At 42.7% G+C, this 18,149-nt stretch overlaps 2 protein-coding genes across 5 annotated transcripts in view; one reads left to right on the top strand and one right to left on the bottom strand.

The window, feature by feature from the left end:
• Window positions 1–16,972, top strand: part of LOC127652393 (uncharacterized) — a 31,193-nt gene extending 14,221 nt beyond the window's left edge. For 2 of the 4 annotated variants that reach the window (XM_052138510.1, XM_052138509.1), the window contains exons 16-21: window positions 6,070–6,229; window positions 6,349–6,522; window positions 6,643–6,816; window positions 13,763–13,864; window positions 16,053–16,189; window positions 16,496–16,971. In XM_052138510.1, the coding sequence (XP_051994470.1) occupies window positions 6,070–6,229; window positions 6,349–6,522; window positions 6,643–6,816; window positions 13,763–13,864; window positions 16,053–16,189; window positions 16,496–16,549 (801 nt within the window). In that variant the 3' untranslated portion in view covers window positions 16,550–16,971. Of the gene's footprint in view, window positions 1–6,069; window positions 6,230–6,348; window positions 6,523–6,642; window positions 6,817–7,374; window positions 7,552–13,762; window positions 13,865–16,052; window positions 16,190–16,495 lie in introns of those variants that run through there. The other 2 variants (XR_007971700.1, XM_052138511.1) reach the window with 2 other exon arrangements.
• LOC127652397 (protein shisa-9-like) overlaps window positions 1–18,149 on the bottom strand; it is a 293,861-nt gene that overhangs the window by 54,913 nt on the left and 220,799 nt on the right. The gene's annotated exons all lie outside the window — the stretch shown is intronic.

Here is an 18,149-nt window from a genome sequence, read left to right on the forward strand (position 1 = left end):
GCATTTTGTATCCTTGAAGACAATATTATACCATAATATGTATGTTATGATCATAAAACTAGACATAGCTTTAATCTGTTAGAGTAAGTTATATTTGTCCTGTTTACACCTGGTGTTTACATTTATCTCAGGTGTTCCATTCACAAGTGGTGAGCCCAAACAGATTGCTTTTTACACATGGAATTTAAATAATAGTAAAACCCCAGGCTATTGTATATTTTAAGTCGCATGTCATATAAATGTTGAAAAGTACCAAACAAACATCAGATGACAATAAACAAGGGATATTAAAAATAAATAAAACAATGTGGTAAATATAAATGAATACAAATTAATTATTAGACATGCAAAATCTCTAAATCTTTTTCCAGTCCTTAAACATTTCTCTAAATAAACTATTCAGCTTTATTCTACAAGGCTTTACTTGAAATGTATATTGTTAGTAAGGCTAATCAAGCTGGCCCTGTCAATGCAAAGACTAAAAATGTCTATATCAGGGATGTGCCGTTCATATAAGCAAGGTGAGCAATGCAAGGTAACTAACAGAAGGGTACAAATTAAAATTACACTATGAAATATTTAAATATAATTGTTAATATAAACTGCAATTAGTCATCTTTCATCTCAGTTGAGCAGCACAAACAGTTATTAATTTATTCGCTTTGGCACAACTTATAAGCACTTTCTCTGATTCAAAGCATTGTTTACTACCCTTTCATTCAACACTGTATGTTCATTCAAATTGAATCATTCCCGCTACAGATGGCCAAGGTAAGCATGCTTACAAAAATGAGTCCTCCTTCCTTAATTCAGGCTACCTGATAGTCTAGATAAAATTTTTCTTAACTAATTTAAGTTCATGGAACTAATGCGTAATAGTGTAAGCATCAATGACCTTTGCGAATTTGGCAAAGTTCATTTAGATAAAAAATTAAGAACGAGAGGCTATCGAAACTCCAACAGTGCAGTCTGTGTTTAAAAATATATATATTAAGGTATGCAGTCTGCCGTGTCTACGTTACATTTGCCTTGTGCATTCAGGTTGAGATTGTTGTTTTTGGTGGTCAGATTAGTTAATCTCTGCTGTCCAATCCAGTGGCTTTGAACTGTGGGAAGAGTAACATGTGAGGCCTATGATCATAGGCGGATTAACCATATGGGCAATTGAGCAAGTTCCCAGGGGCACCAAGTCTTCAGGGGCACCAACTTAATCACTAATAAAAAAATTTGAATACAATACATTTATGTGAGCACTATTTCTTCACGATTTGAGTCATGCATCTGCACCGAGTGTGCGTGACGCGCAACCATTACAGCATGAAAATGTGATTCTTGGGCAGAGCGCCAAAAATCAATGAGGTAATGGACAAGCGGCAGCAACTAAGTGGCAGTGCCAAATGAAAATTTTAAAAAGATAAAGAAAGACTACATTAAGCCAATTTATTAAACATTTCTTTACTCGTTGGCACAAATGTTAGCTCTGTTAAACATTCAATGCAGCGACAGTGATGACACCTCTGAGCAGAGAAGGCTTCAGCAACAGCAACCAGAGGAGACAGTCAACCAACGGCTAAACTCGAGCTCCACCCAGGCGAAGGATGATGGAACTGAGCATCAGTACAATGTTCCTGCTGATCCGGCTTTATTGGGGCCCATTACAGAGCAAGTGAGGGACAACATAAGACTGCAACAATCAGAACTGGGCTGCCAAATATCCAGCATCTATATGAGACTGTGGAATCGGGGGAAGAACACATTCTCTAAAAATCTAGTATTACATTTGAGTCACAAATTGTGCCTAGGCAATGGCTACTTGACTCCCCATCAACTGGTTTATTATATTGTTATACATGCAAACTTTTGTCAATGCAAATTCATGCATTCATTAATGGCTTCTGTGACTGGAAACATTCTGAGAGGATATCCGACCACGAAAAGAGTGCTGATCACTGGCACCACATGCTTGCTTTATTAAACAGATCCAAAAACCTATCTACAGTGGATGCTTCGCTTTGCCAGCAGATAGTGTCAGAACAAAACTATTGTAAGGAGGTCTTGAGGCATGTAGTAGCTGTAATCACGTATTTGGGAGAGAGGGGTTTCATTCCGAGGACATGAATACATACTGGGATTACCACTGGGTTTGCTTAAACTGATTGCCGAGTTTGACCTGTTTTTACAAGAATATATCAGAAAGCATGTACAGTAGGGTAAAGGTAAGCCCTCTTACTTGTCCTTCGGAATCTGAGAAGAGTTTATCTCATTAATGGGCGATAAAACTATTACATGGTGCGACACCTGGGGTTGGACTTGTCAAATTGCCTTGGACAAAGCTATGATAATGCGAGCAATATGTCCGATAAATATAACAGACTTCAAGCATACCTGAAAATGCAAAACCCTTTAATTTACTACATGCCCTGTGCTGGTCATTCTTTGAAACTTGTTGGTGTCAACAGCATAAATGACTACTGTGAGGAGGTCACATCCTTTTTTGATCTATTACAATCACTTTATACCTTCTGCAGCACATCCACTCAATGCTGGAATAGGATATTTCATGACAATGACATTCACATTAGTTTGACTCTTAAATCTCACAAGATGGAGCTGTAGGGCCGACTCCACCAAAGCTCTCCATGAAAAGTACAATGCAAATAGAGAAGCACTTGCAAAAATTGCCAAAGATTGTGATTTGAAGGCAGACACAAGACGTGATGCTGCTGCACTTGTTGGTAAGCTGAATAAGATGGAAACAGCGTTCATCTGCAAAAAAGCGACATGGACTTAGCAACTGCTGTTGACCTTTGCAGTCATTAAACTCTTATTTTGGCACATTTCGAGAGCAGTTTGCTGAGGTAGAATGATCCACTCATGCTATCAGTGTTACTCAGTCTTATCAATATGACTTTTGGTGCAGGTAAGAGAAAGTGGTTTGCGGACGAGCCTCTGTTGACTGGTGGGAGTGAGAGATTTAAGGTCAAAGCATATTATGTCATCATGGACAGACTCATATCATGCCTATCCAAACGGATTGATGCATACAGCTCTCTGTGTGTGTCTATGATCTTTTTGCGGTTCTGTTCTACAGTAAGGGATTTACGCATAAGAGCTGATAAAATCTCCACCACATATCCAGAAGACCTGGGACAAAGCCTTGGCTGATGAACTCATTCAGTTCAGACATTTTAGCAAAGACAAGACCTCACCTGCAGAGTTGCTGCAAATTGTTGATCGTAATGGACTTAAGACAACATTTCCTAATGTTGACTATTTCTAACTTTGCCGAACTGTGAAGGAGAGAGGTTTTTTTCTCCTCTAAAACAAGAGAAAAATGAACTTAGGACAACAATGGCACAGTAACAGCTTTCTAATGCTTTCCCTGCTTGCCGTTGAATCTGAGCTGGTTAGGGGCATAGATTTTGAAAACATCATATGCCGGTAGCACGGTCAAAATCCAGATAGAGGCCATAGTAAGGTGTTTGAGTATTTGTGCATAATATCATTGCCAATGTTTGTGATATAAAGTTTTTGTTAGTGCTTCTGTTCAGTACATCTGAAAAAGCAATGTAACAGAACACCAGTGGGCAGGTGCCCATTAACATCGACTGACGACAGATGTTGTTAAATAAATATTTGATAACAGAGGGTTCTATGACCTTTTGGTGTTCTGTTCTACAAAGACTTCAAAGTGTCATGTTGATTATGTCAGTTTCATAAAAGTTTCATTGCAGAGTGGTTTGGGGTGGGGCACTTGTGCGACTGTTGCCCTGGGGCACCATGAAGTGTTAATCCGCCTATCCCTATGATGTTGAACTATTAAAGGTGGAGTGTGCAATTTTAATCTAATACATTTTGTCAAATTCCGCAAATATCTCTTCACAATCGCTAGCTGTCCGTTCCATGCAAGTTGAAAAAAAATATGTTGTTTGTACACACCCCTGGCTCTGTAAATGGGAACATGAACAAAGTGGATCAATCAACACAACACTGTTGTGATCACACAGCATTGCAATGGGCGTGCATAACTTCAGAAGGCGGAGCTTCTGAAGGAGCACTGAAGGGAGGGGTGAGTTTTTCTCAGGAATCGCTTACTTGAAATTACGTGATGAGTCTGAGGGGTATTGGCAAAGGTTGTTTGAAAACATACTTTATTACAGGATGATTCTGAAAGCTCCATTATACTTCCAATGAAACTGAAAAACGAATGGGTGTGACTTCATTTTGAACCAAATTTGGCCAAAAAGAAGCTGTTTTTGAATTTGTTTTGGTGGTTTGTAACAGCTTGCCTGGGTGAACTTTTAGGAAAACTTCTTTTTACGTTGTTCAGTTAGTCAAGGTCTGTCAACATGGACACACTGTTATGCAGATTTATTAACGAGCTGGTGCAAACTTAGCTACAGTACATCTGTATGTTTGTTCACGTACCCTGTAGAGACATTTGATCAAAATTATTGCGCTTCTATTTATTTTACAGATACTCATATGCAAGCTGAGTGCACGCATCAGGCACAGATGTGCAAGAGTTTTTAAGCGCTCTCTCTCTCCTACACTGTGTCCTTGCTCAAATGGCGCTGGGATGCCTGTGACTAATTTTTCAACTAAATATCAGAACGAACCAATTTATTATGCTTCCCAGTGCTACAGAGGACATTCTGGAAGAGTATGTTCAGATTCTGTGCGCACTCAATATACTCTGTTCTGCCGCTCGCGCAACACCAGCTCTACTCAATGATGCGTGTTATCGGGACATTTTAACAAGAACAAGTACATGAGTAAAGTATCTAACCTGATGCCATTCCTTTAATAAATGCATGATTCTTGAACTACAGCACAATTGCAAAGAAAGCATAGGCTCTTTTAGTGGCTTTTCAACATTTCAAAGTTTATGTTGGTTCCAGCTCTTTGCCCATTGTTGTATGCAAAGATCACAACCCTTTGAATTTTCTGTCTAGAATGTGCAATTCTATATAACTCCTAACCAACTGTACAGCAAAGTATTGCTATCTGTGTGAACACACATATGATCCATCATATGGCATTTACAGCTCAGGTGATAAGCTCCAAAAGAAATTCTGGAACTGAGAACCCCCAAAGCAAAGATGACAGCACCCATTCACCGACCGAGCATTAAGATGAATGAGTATGCTAATTCATAGCTCTCTTTTTAGATGACACTGTAGCTCATGCTTGACTTCATATAGGTCAATGCATTTAGCAATGGTAAAGCAAGTCATGTGAAAGAGCTTTTTTAAATATTAACAATCTGTTCTGTTTTAGCAGAGGTAAACACACAATCTACAACACTATGGACCTGGAATTTTTCACAGATGAGCATTTGTTTGACTTTTTCTGTCAAAACAAGACAAACATAACTACAATTAAAGATCCACTGATGCTTCTCCGGCATCTCAAGAACTGTAAAGTCATTGAAAGGCTTTATGAAGTAAGCTGGATTTTAAAATAATATCAAGCATTGTACTTAAATATGAGAACATGAGAAAAGTAACAATTGCATATACAGGCCAGTCTCATAAGGGAAACATCACTAGAGGCACATCTTTTAATGCACCACCAAACGTATTATGTTGTTAATCTCCGAAAATATTAAATATGGAACATCTGAATGGATGTTCCAGTCAAAAGGTTGGATACACCTGACTGAATGAATATTTCTCTCGATTCTGATGTCAAGGCTTATGCTTAAATGTTTTGTTTAGACAAATATAAATTGTGTCCATGTACTGTATGTATGAATTTCTTTACAATACTAAATAAGCTATGTTCATTTAAGTTAAGTTATGTATATCTATTGTAGATTAGAAGGTAATTCTAAAAGTAGCCAATAGTCCAATACATGTAAGCATTTAATACTGTTTAAAAAGCATCCCAGGTAGCACCTCATGAAGTTGGGTGAGAGCTGTAATCTAGACACAGGGTGCCTACTATGAAGAAGCTGAAATATAGTTTTATGTTTTATTTTTTTAAACATTTATTTTGGTCAATGCATTATTTACATATTTTACACCCTGCTATTTATTTGTGGTTCTATCTCTCTTGAAGAAGCAGGAACTTCTTGAGAACACTGGTGAGTGTATCTACGAAGTGTTGGAGTCTATCGAAAAAAATGGAAAGGAGCATGTTAGAAGGTTTTGGAAATGTGTGAATCAGAAGCATATCTTAGAAACATACCACCTGCTCTCCAAACTGACTGAAGAGCTGTGGAATTGTAAGAAAATTACCTACATACCTACCTGTCTGTCTGTCTGTCTGTCTCACTCTCTCAATGTAATGAGGTTGTGGACCTTGTTGTTTTTTTCTTTTTCTTTTTTTTTCTAAATTGCTTAGCGCTTGAGGGACGTTCTTTGAGAAATGCTGCAGAGCAATCAAAGCCACGAGATGCTGGAAAAAACAGAGAAGTTAAAAAGCGGAGGACAGAGAGCAACTGTGCGAGTAACCAAGCTGGACCATCATCACAAGACACTAACAGCCAGTGGAAGACATCTGAACATGTGAATAGAGGTGAGTTCATTGGAGAATTGAGGATATCTATCTACTAATCTGTCTGTGTGTCATCGGTCTGTCTTTATAATGACACTGAAGTCTGGAAACTTGCTGTGTTATTTCTAAAAAAATCCACAGCTCTTGATAGTCATTTGTTGGGGAACACTGGAGAGAGATCAAAGGAACAAAATGCTGGAAAAGGAAGATATTCTAAAAAGAGGAGGACAGAGAGCAACTGTGAGAGTAACCAAGCTGGACCATCAACGCAAAGCACTAACAGCCAGAGAAAGACAACTGAACATGTGGAGAAAGGTGAGTTCTCTCAGCAGACTAGGGAAGGCCGAGGACAATTTGAACACACCTATTTAAAAATAAGTCTTATGACACTTATTCAACACAAGACAAGCTCAGTAAAGGTTAGAAACAGGGATGGATTACCGAGGGGCCCTTGACTACTAGGGGCCCTTGACTGCCCTGGAAGGCCCTGGGCTTTAAGGTTGCACGATTCCCCTTAAGGTCTGGGTAGATTAGATGGTAAGCGAACAATCAGTTCTCAGAGCCAAAGTGTCAAATGCAGGAGAAATGGGCAGTAGTAAAGACCTGAGCAACTTTAACAAGTGGAAAATTGTTATGGCCATGCAACTGAGTCAGAGCATCTCTGAAACGGCAAGGCTTGTTAAGTGCTCCCAGTCAGCAGTGGTGAGTGCCTACTGACATTGGTCCGAGGAGGTACAAACCACAAACAGGCGACAGGGTATTGGGCACCCAAGGCTCATCGATGCACGAGGCAACGAAGGCTATCCTGTCTGGTCTGTACCAACAGAAGGTCTATTGTGGCACAAGTCACAGAACATTTTTATGATGTTACAGGAGGAATGTGTCACAACACACAGTGCATCGCACCCTGCTGCGTATGGGGCTGTGTAGCCGCAGAATGGTCAGAGTGCCCATGATGACCCCTGTCCACCGTCGAAAGCTCCTACAATGGGCACGTGAGCATCAGAACAGGACCTTGGTGTTATGTTTGATAATGATCACACGGACACAGTGAGTAGCATCAACTTATCTTCACTTTTACTTCAACACCACTGTCTATCCAGACCCAAGTAAATCAACACATCAATTCGTCAGGCAGAACCGAATGATTCAGCACAATCAAACTCTAAGCATCACTGAACACTAACTCAATGCATTAGTAACCCCACTTGATAGAACACAACATTTCCCCCCCTCCTACAGGTTTTCAAACATGAAATGTTGACACAAAGTCCTGTAGGTGCCCTGGCCGAGAACGAGTGCGAACAGGCCGCGGTGAAAGACAAGGATGAGGCTGGGCACTCTGTGATGGACAAGCACACATCTCAGCTGGCAGGTTGACAGGAATGTCTGGTGCCTGTGCAGGAGCTATCTGAGGTCTCGGCTGAATCGCCGGATTGTCCTGCCAAGCTGCGGGAGTGGCTTGAGATGTGACACCTGTTGTATGTGCCGGGGCCGGTACTTTGCACCGCCACCGCGTTGCCACCGCGTGCCATCACTGAGCAAGAAGGTGGCTGGGCCCAGCTGATGACTAACTTTGAGAGGTGAAGACCAATACGAAGCGAGTTTGTGGTCTCTGTGGGGCCTGCGAACCCTGACCCAATCTGTGGCCTGTATGTCCGGGACCTTTGCATGTGCTGAGAGATTGAATTTCTGCTTCATCCACCTCTGCTGGCGTTTGACTGAGGCCCTGACCTTTGGTAGTGGGCCCTGAGGCATGGCTGGACTGAGCCTGTCGAGGGGAAGGTGGAGCTCACGGCCAAGCATGAGGAAAGCTGGAGAAACCCCCGTGGTAGAGTGTTGGGTGGCCCTGTAGTGCAGCAGTGTGTGTCGGATGGCCTGTTCGAAGGTCCATCCCTGGAACAGGTGTGCTCTGAGGCTGTTTTTCAGCGAATGGTGAAAGTGTTCAACGCCACCGTTAGCCTGGGGATGATAGTATGCCGTGCGGATGTGGCGAATACCCTTGTTTTTGAGGTATGTGATGAACTCAGCCGAGATCAGCTGCGGGCCATTGTCCGTAGTGATAGTATTTGGGAGGCCCCAGCGGGAGAACAGAGAGTCCAGAAAGTTGATTATGACCAGAGAGGTCACAGAGCCTGTGGTAATGAACTCGGGCCATTTCGAGTGCAGGTCATAGACAACCACTAGGAAGCGTTGGTGATGAGGAACTCCCTGTATCTCACCACATATGTCCAGCTGCAGGTGATCCCAAGGCTGTGATGGCCAAGAAAGAGGTTGTAAGGGTGGGGGGGCCTGGTGACCCGTCTTCCCGCTCAAAAGACAGGCGGCACAGTCTTTCACCAGGGCCTCAATGTCTTTATCTATCCCTGGCCACCAAACCCGGTCTCTGCAGCGCTGTTTCAGCTTCACAATACCAAGGTGGCCCTCGTGAGCCATTGCCAAGACACATGCACGTAGGGTGCTGGGGATGACTGTGCAGAGGCCGCGTGCCACACAAGTGTCGTTCCAGCAGGACAACTCCTGCTTTATTCTGGAAAATGCTGCAAGCCCCTCCGATATCTCATGAGGCCAGCCGTTCAGAATATAGACACGGAGTTGAGAAAGAATCGGGTCCTGTTCAGATGTGTCCTTCAGTTCTTGTAATGATACGATGGCCTGGAGGGGTGTGTGTAACATCTGAACAATGTCTCGTTCCCCTTGGTCCGTGTCGGTGTGTGTGTATGGCAGGGTGGGGTGGAGTAGCGCGGGACAGTAGATCAGCCACAACATTGTCTCTGCCAGGGGTGAACTTCAGGTCAAAGTTATACTGGCGAAGACGGTCGGACCAACGGTGTAGCCGCAGTGGTCTGTGGCCTGTCCCCGATGTAGAAAGCAGTGCCGTCAGGGCCTGGTGATCAGTCCTCAGGGTGAAAGCGCGGCCATAGAGATACAAGTGCCACCTCTCGCAGGCCCAGATGCAGGCTAATGCTTCACGTTCCCCCACCGAGTACCTCTGCTCCGTCTGATTGAGGGCCCGCGACGCAAAGGTGATGGGCTTCTCCACGCCCCGCTGAATCTGTGACAGCACTGCTCCTATGGCTGTAGCCGACGCATCACAGGTCACCAAGGTGGGGCTAGAGATATCGAAATGAGCCAACACTGGGGCTGTGATGAGCTGCACCTTGAGCGCCTGCACCGCCTCAGAGCATGCCCGTGACCATATCCAAGGCTCATCCTTATGCAGCAGACGCCGTAATGGGGCAGTGGAAGCAGAATAATGTGGGAGGAACTTCAGATAGTAACCTGTCATGCCCAAGAAGGAGGCGACCTGTGCAGCCGAGCTGGGTTCGGGAAGTGCTAGTATAGCGTCTACATTTCACTGAAGTGGTGTGATGTCATCCGCCGACAGTCGGAAACCCACATACTCAATGGTCGGTGCAGAGAAAACACATTTTTTGGCATTGAGGGTTAGTTTGTGTTCAGCTAGGGCTGCAAAAACTCTGCTGAGGCGTTCATCATGACTCACCGGAGAAGGCCCATGGATAACCACATCATCCAGGTAAATGGCCACCCCCGGTATACCAGCCAATACGGACACCATGATTTTTGAAAGCAGCTGGGGGCGGAGCTAAGTCCAAACGGCATGCGCGTGTAACGAAACACGCCTGCATTTGTCACAAAGGCTGTGAGGTTTCTGCTGCTCGGGTGGAGAGGCACTTGTAGGTAGCCCTGTCTGAGATCCAGTTTAGAGAACACGGTTGAGCCATGGAACTGAGCAGTGAGCTCTTCAGAGGTAGGCAGTGGGAACCTGTCCGGGATCACTGCCTTATTCACTGCTCGCAGGTCGACACACACTCGTAGGGCCCCTGATTTCTTCTGAGCTACCACCAGGTTTGAGACCCAGGGCGATGCATCCACTTGTTCGATAATGCCAGCGTCCAGCAGCTGCTTAAGTTCCGCTGAGACACCATCACGGAAAGCCAGAGGAATGCGGCGAAGCGGTTGAATGACTGGTTTAACGGCAGGGTTCAGGAGAGGTTGGTGGGCAAAAGCAGTGAGGCACCCCAAGCCTTCAAACAGGGATGGCCATTTTTGCTGCCAAGGCATGGAGACTGTCAGGATCGCAGCTCCCTTTGTGTCCACCAGGGAGAATCCCAGAGCCGAGAACAAATCCAGACCCATCAGATTGGCCCCGCGACGGGCAACATGGAAGGTAAAGTCGGGTACCAATTTATTGCCATACCTAACAGTCACTTGCAGGGAACCCACTAGGTCAATCTTTGAATCGCCATAGCCACAGAGTGAAGCAGAGGGTGGCGAAAGTAGCAGTGCACTGAAAAAACAACTGTATGTGTGCATGTTCAAGAGGGACACACTGGCACCAGTGTCCAACAGCAGTGGGATACATACATCATTTAGGTGTACTGAGCATGCTTTAAATGAGACTGGCCCAGAGTAGACATTGTGAATGATAGTGGGTGACTCAGCTGGAGCAGAGCGGCAGACTGAAGCAAAATGGTTGCGTTTGCCACAGTTGCGACACGTTTGACCATGGGCTGGGCAGTTCTGCGCTCTAGACGGATGAGATGAGGACCCACAGTTATCACAGGACCGTGACGCTAGTGTTTGTGGCCGTGTCCGAGACCGCTGTGGGCGTTTCAGTAGCATAACTGCAGAGGAGTCTGCTGCTGGCAATGTGTCGTTCTGACTAGGCTGTAATATTGATGTAGGCATGGGGGAGGGGGCTGGGTAGTCCGTGATTGTTTGCTGTTTAGTCAGTGCTGACGCACATGCAGCTGCACTCTCTATTTGTAATGCAATCGTGATTGCTCGGGACAGTGATAAATCGTCCGGTTCTAATAGCAGAGTTTCACGTACTTTTGCGTTGTTGGTATGTTCAATTAACTGGTCGCGAATCATTTCGTCCTGCAACGCACCGAACTTGCATGTGCTGGCCAATCCACGCAAGTTGGCTACATACTGTTGCACTGGCTCACCGGGCAGCTGTTGTCTTTGGCGGAACAGAAAACGGCGCAAGAGCGCGCTCTGTGGGGGCGCAAAGTGTGCGGTCAGTAGTTCCATGTCTTCGTCATAATCACTTGTGGTGCGTGACTGAAGCGTTCCCAGCACATGCTGACCCTCGGCTCCCAAGCAATGCAGTAACAGTGCCTTTTTGCAGGCTGTGCTCACATCAGTCAGCCCCACTGCCAAGATGAAAGTCTCGAAGGACTGTAACCAGCGAGTCCAGGGAATCGGAGGCTCACCAGGCAGCGCGAGGAAAGGAGCAGGCGGTGGTAGTGCGATATCAGCCATCCTCGTCGCCAAATGTTATGTTTGATAATGATCACACGGACACAGTGAGTAGCATCAACTTATCTTCACTTTTACTTCAACACCACTGTCTATCCAGACCCAAGTAAATCAACACATCGATTCGTCAGGCATAACCGAATGATTCAGCACAATCAAACTCTAAGCATCACTGAACACTAACTCAATGCATTAGTAACCCCACTTGATAGAACACAACACTTGGAGCAGTGGAAGAAGGTCGCTTGATCTGATGAATCCCGTTTTCTTTTGCATCACATGGACGGTCGTGCACGTGTATGCTGTTTACCTGGGGAAGTGATGAAACCAGGATGCCCTGTGGGAAGACGACAAGCCAGTGGAGGGACTGTGATGCTCTGAGCAATGATCTGCTGGGAAACCCTGGGTCCGTCCATACATGTGGATGTCAATTTGATGTGCCATCCACCTAATCATCATTGCAGACCAGGTACAACCCTTCATGGCAATGGTATTCCCTGATGGCAGTGACCTCTTTCAGCAGGATAATGTGCCCTGCCACACTGCGCACATGTTCGGTAATGGTTTGAGGAACATGATGAAGAGTTCAAGGTGTTTCCCATCCATCCATCCATCCATCGTCAACCACTTATCCGAAGTCGGGTCGCGGGGGCAGCTGCTCCAGCAGGGGGCCCCAAACTTCTCTATCCCGAGCCACAATAACCAGCTCTGACTGGGGGACCCCGAGGCGTTCCCAGGCCAGTGTGGAGATGTAATCTCTCCACCTAATCCTGGGTCTTCCCCAAGGCCTCCTCCCAGCTGGACGTGCCTAAAACACCTCCCTAGGGAGGCGGCCAGAGGGCATCCTTACCAGATGCCTGGTGCCAGGTGTTTCCCTTGCCTCCAAATTCCCCAGATCTCAATTCGATTGGGAGGATCGCATCTATGGGAGGTGCTGAACAAACAAGTCTGATCCACGGCATCTCCACCTTGCAACTTACAGGTCTTGAAGGATCTGCTGCTAATCTCTTGGTGCCAGATACAACAGGACACTTTCAGGGGTCTTGTAGAGTCCATGCCTAAGTGGGTCGGCACTGTTTTGATGGCACGCAGAGGACCAACTGCATATAGATGGATGGATAGAAAATTAAAAAAATATTATAGTCACGCCATTACAAAGTAAAGGAACATATTGTAATCACAACTGAATATCCTTTTTTTATTTAATAATTCCAAGCAACATTTATACATACAAAATGTAATCCACTACCTCTGAAATAAAAAGTGCACATATAACAACTACAATGACATGATCCTATTAGTTTAAATATTAAAAGAACCTGGATGGTTGCAGGCAGGTGTGTTTAACACAATCAAATGTACAGGAAATAAAAAATAAGTCTTACTGCAGGCTTCACAGAAGGGTGCAGCAAGGACAAGAAGGCGGCGCTAGTGAGCATCATTTTGAGCCCTAAAATGATAATGGGGCACAGTCTTGTAGACATCACGTCACGCATAGGGCCAAGAGACCGCACTGATGTCACTGTGGTGGCTGTAGGAGAATAGCCAATCACCTCTTGAATATAATTATTTAAATAATTATAATTGCTTTAAGCGCACATTATTCCCGACAGCTTAATGAATTGTAAAGTGAAAAATGATTAGGTAATACTAATATGTGTTATAGCAATAATATTATTACTTAAAGTTGTACTCTTATTTGAGATAGAACAGGGGCAGTTGTAACATTCTTTAACACTCCTTGTATTAAATACAATATTATGATCAAGTCTTTTTCCATGTAAATATTTTAATGGTACGATTACTGTTTGCATGTGTGAATACTTATTATACCAAAAGATGTTAAGTAGATTTATAGTCGATTTTTTTTTGCTTGAAATCTGTGTGACCTTTTCTTACTTGTTAAAAACTGTATAATAAGCATTTAAACCAATGTACAACAATTTGGTAATTATATTTCTCTTCACCCAAGAGGGACAAAAGAATCTCTGGGACATGCCTAAATATAAGCAATGGCTTCCTGTCACATGTGGGAAGGAAAAGGCCTCTCTGGACAGAAATGCTCTGTTTGACAGTAAGTTTCTCTCATTATGTTTTATTCTGTCCAGGTCCAAGATACAGTAATGTTACAAAAGTGGATCCTCAAAGGGGTATAGAATGACAACCCAAAAATGCTAAAGGGATGGTTCATCCAAAAATGAATAGTCTGTCATCATTTACTCAACCTTGTGTTGTTCCAACCCCATACCTCTGTCTTTTTTCCATTTAACATGAGCCGCATGCAGCCCTCAAGCCATCTTTGCGGCCTGCATTATGATTTCTTTATCTAAGTTATATTCATTAATAGCCTATCAAATGCATATGAATTTAGGTGTGCATTTTTAAGAGGATCTACGGTAGTTTTCCGCATTTCTGAATTACAGCACAGTTCATGAGGGATATAAACTGCAAACGGATGTAACTGATGAAATAAACAACAAAGAATATCTGAGCATAGCTGATGTTACATGAGAGTGGCGGTCAATCTGGGCAAGTGTTAATAGAAGCATTATGTGCGCACATGCACGGTCTGTCAAACATGAGCGCTCTCAATCTCACATTGGAGGTAAATGCTTGTTAAAATAATAGTCACAAAAGGAAAAAGTAATCGTTTATCCTGCAATAACGTCACAGAGATGCCTTCTCACAAATGCCATTTTTTATGGTACAAAAGTCCTGGCCAAAAAAAAATTATTTATATAAGCAGATACTTAAGAGCCTGTGATTGGATCATTATTGCAGTGATTAATATATTTCAGCTGGCAACACTTATTTTCACCCTAACTGATGCAGTGTGTAGCTTCTCATTTCTTAAACAACCATGTTGGAAGACGGATCCCGTGGTCGGGGAAAAGATGTTACTGTGACTGTTACTGTTAAAACATATGCAAATACACACACATGCAGCGTGTTCGCGTGCGTCTCCGGCTCCCCTTTATCTCGCTCTCCCGCTGATCAGTTGATTCAGCGCTGGCCGTGCACCATCAAGGCCCGGCCACGCCCTCCTCCTCGTCACACACTGGAATTGGGTTATGAAATGTCCAACACCTGGACAGGATAGTGGTGAACCGTCAGCTTCGTGGAAGAAATGTGGCTGGAAAAAAAATCTTGAATTATCATCATGAAAACTTTTGGTGAAGTCACATCATAAAAATCGACAGTAGAACTCACGGCTATGTTTAATAGTGACAGTAAGAGCATTTCCACAATCACAATGTGACGAGAATTTACAGGATTGGGTCTTAATAGCTGTGTGGCCACAAGAAAGCCACTTGTTAGTGAGGCTAATAGGAAAAAAATGACGAATTTGCTTGGGTGCATAAAGATTGGACTGTGGAGCAATGGAAAAAAAGTTGTCTGATGATCCCAGATTTACCCTATTCCAAAGCGATGAGCGTGTCAGGGTTAGAAGGGAAGCACATGAAGCAGTGCACCCGTCATGCATAGTGCCCACTGTACAAGCATCTGGAGTCAGTGTTATGATCTGGGGTTACTTCAATTGGTCAGGTCTAGGCACAGCAACGTTATGCTGCAATAAAATGAAGTCAGCTGACTACCTGAATGTACTGAACGACCAGGTTATCACATAAAAAAAATCCTGACAGCATGGGCGTATTCCAGGAAGACAATACGAAGATTCATTGCATTGGGCTCAAATTGTGAAAGAGTGGTTCAGGGAGCATGAGGAATCATTTTCACACATGAATTGGCCACCACAGAATCCTGACCCTTAACCCCATTGAAAGTCTTTGGGATGAGCTGGAGAACACTTTATGAAGTGGCTTGACTCTCCCTTCATCAGAACAAGATCTGGGCCAAAAATGATGCAGCTCTGGATGGAAATAAATATTGTGACTTTGTATAAGGTTGTCGAAACAATGCCGAGACAAATGCGTGCCGTAGTTAAAGCTAAAGGCGGTTCAATGTATGCAACTTTGTGCGACAAAGACAACTGTAAGCCATTCAAAGTTTAATTTCCTAAAAACTGTAAATACTATATCTCTGTGGCACTAATACAAATATATTAAAATGGACTCAATCTATGGCGTGTGTTTGGGACGGGACTATCTGCTTTTTCAATCATCAGCAGAGGAGGGAGTTTTTGGGAAAACATTGTTTACTTTTGCAATTCCGTTTGGTGTTGCAAGTGGCGCAGATATTACATACTTCAGCTTTATACATGCACAATTGTTTTTACCTCAAAATTCTCCCTCTCTCTGCAGGAAAGCGGGAATGCATTAAACATCGTGGAATAATAATCACCCCGTATGTATTCGAGAAGCTGGGTGGGAAAGGATCATGCAAGAACTGGAAGACCAGCATATTATGCCAAGGCATAACCCTCAATAATCTAATAGAGGTGAGAACAGCGCTAGTTGGTGCTGATAATGTGCTTTAAAGAGTTCTATACCATATCTTATACATATCTACAGTAACTATATCTTGTTTGGCATATGACTGTAGTTTACCACCTATAAAGAAGCATAAAAGCAGCGTCTGCTGTGCTGATAAAGAATATATAGTTCTGTCCTTTTAAGAAATGATTGCATTGTTTTTATCCATATACTGTAGCAACATTATTTTAAGTCTCATTGGCTTTTTCTTTGAGGAACAACAAATTGTTCTGTTCATATAAACATTTTTGTGGTTTCTTTTTTCTATTTAGAGGGGCGAATTGAAGATACCACAATGTGAGGGAAAGTTTACTCTTCGTAAATGATGTACTTCCATAACACTGTCATCCACAATTTATTCATCATTTCTAAAGCTTCACAATTTTGACCTAATGCATGTTAATAATACATTTGTGACTTTTTAAAAGAATGTTTTAATGGGTTTCCTTAAAGATCTAAGTTAACTATCTAGTTGCCAAGTCAAGATTCAAGATGTTTTCATTTCCATGGGAAAAAGCCAAAAGTGTTCATATTTATACATAATAAAGGTATCTGTTTTATAATGTTATGTAAAGAAATGTTTATAAGCATTGTGTGTCAGTGCAGCGTGTGTGATCATAACTTTTAAAACTCTACATAACAGAGAGCAGTCTCAGCAGTATCGTCATGATCTTTCCTCATTCTTTAAATTAAAACTGAAACTCACCTATTATAGTAGTGTTATCATGCCAATTGTGGTCATTGACTCACTAGCTACACCTATCTAATAACACAAAAATGTGTTATTTGTTAAAAGGATAGTTCACCCAAAAATAGTCCCCGAAAAAGACTAAGGATGTGAAAGTGAAAATGGAGATTGATAAAAAAAACGACTTAAATATTGATCTGTTTTTGACCCACACTTAAATCGCTTCTGAAGACATATATTTAACCACTGGAGTCATATGGATTACTTTTATGCTGCCTTTATGTGATTTTTTGGGTCTAGTCACCATTCACTTGTATTGTATGGACCTACAGAGCTGAAATATTCTTCTAAAAATCTTATTTTGTGTTTAGCAGAAGAAAGAAAGTCATACACATCTGGGATGGGATGAGAGTGAGTAAATGATAAGAGGTTGTTCCTTTTTGTGTGAACTATCTCTTTAACTATTGTAATTTTTTCCAGAACAGGGCAGCATTAGAACATGGAAATTTTGTTTACTGTGCCTGAAGGTGTTAGTATATATAGCATCAGGTTCAGTAAAACATAGAAATGCACATGGAGATATACAGTACATGACAGATTTTAATAGGTGAATGACATTATTCCTCTGCCAGTTTACTATGCTGTCTTACATTTTGAATTTTCCATTATAACGTGGTAATGTGGTGGCTTTTTCAGTTTATTGAAACTGTTGCAGAATTACAGTTTTATTAGTGAAAAAGATATGTTTTGCATTGAATTTAGTAGGCTAATACTCATTATTCAGAAGTTGCTGTTACAAATATTATTTATAAAGAGGTAATGGGGCACCTTAAAGGATAATTCAATAAAAAATGAAAATTCTCTTGTCTTTTCCTCAAGGGAAACACCTAAACAAGGATTTTATACATGTTTTGAAAGAGTCTCATGAGCAAGGCACATGGGCATTTTTATGCATGAATTAATTGAAGGAACCCCATCTTAAATAAATAAATAAAACAGACTAGGTTGGTTTGTTAACGCTGGTCTGAGCTGAAAATGGTCTACCAGCCTTGACCACATTAAAAGTATCCAAAACCTCTCTGTACCCTGCCAACAGACCACCAGACCAGGTTGGAAGTCCAGCTAACAAGGTTAGGTTTTAGCTGTCTCTCTCTCTCTCTCTCTCTCTCTCTCTCTCTCTCTCTCTCTCTCTCTCTCTCTCTCTCTCTCTCTCTCTCTCTCCTCTCTCTCTCTCTTCA

The sequence above is a fragment of the Xyrauchen texanus genome, chromosome 12 (assembly GCF_025860055.1).
Source record: "Xyrauchen texanus isolate HMW12.3.18 chromosome 12, RBS_HiC_50CHRs, whole genome shotgun sequence".
Lineage (NCBI taxonomy): Eukaryota > Metazoa > Chordata > Actinopteri > Cypriniformes > Catostomidae > Xyrauchen > Xyrauchen texanus.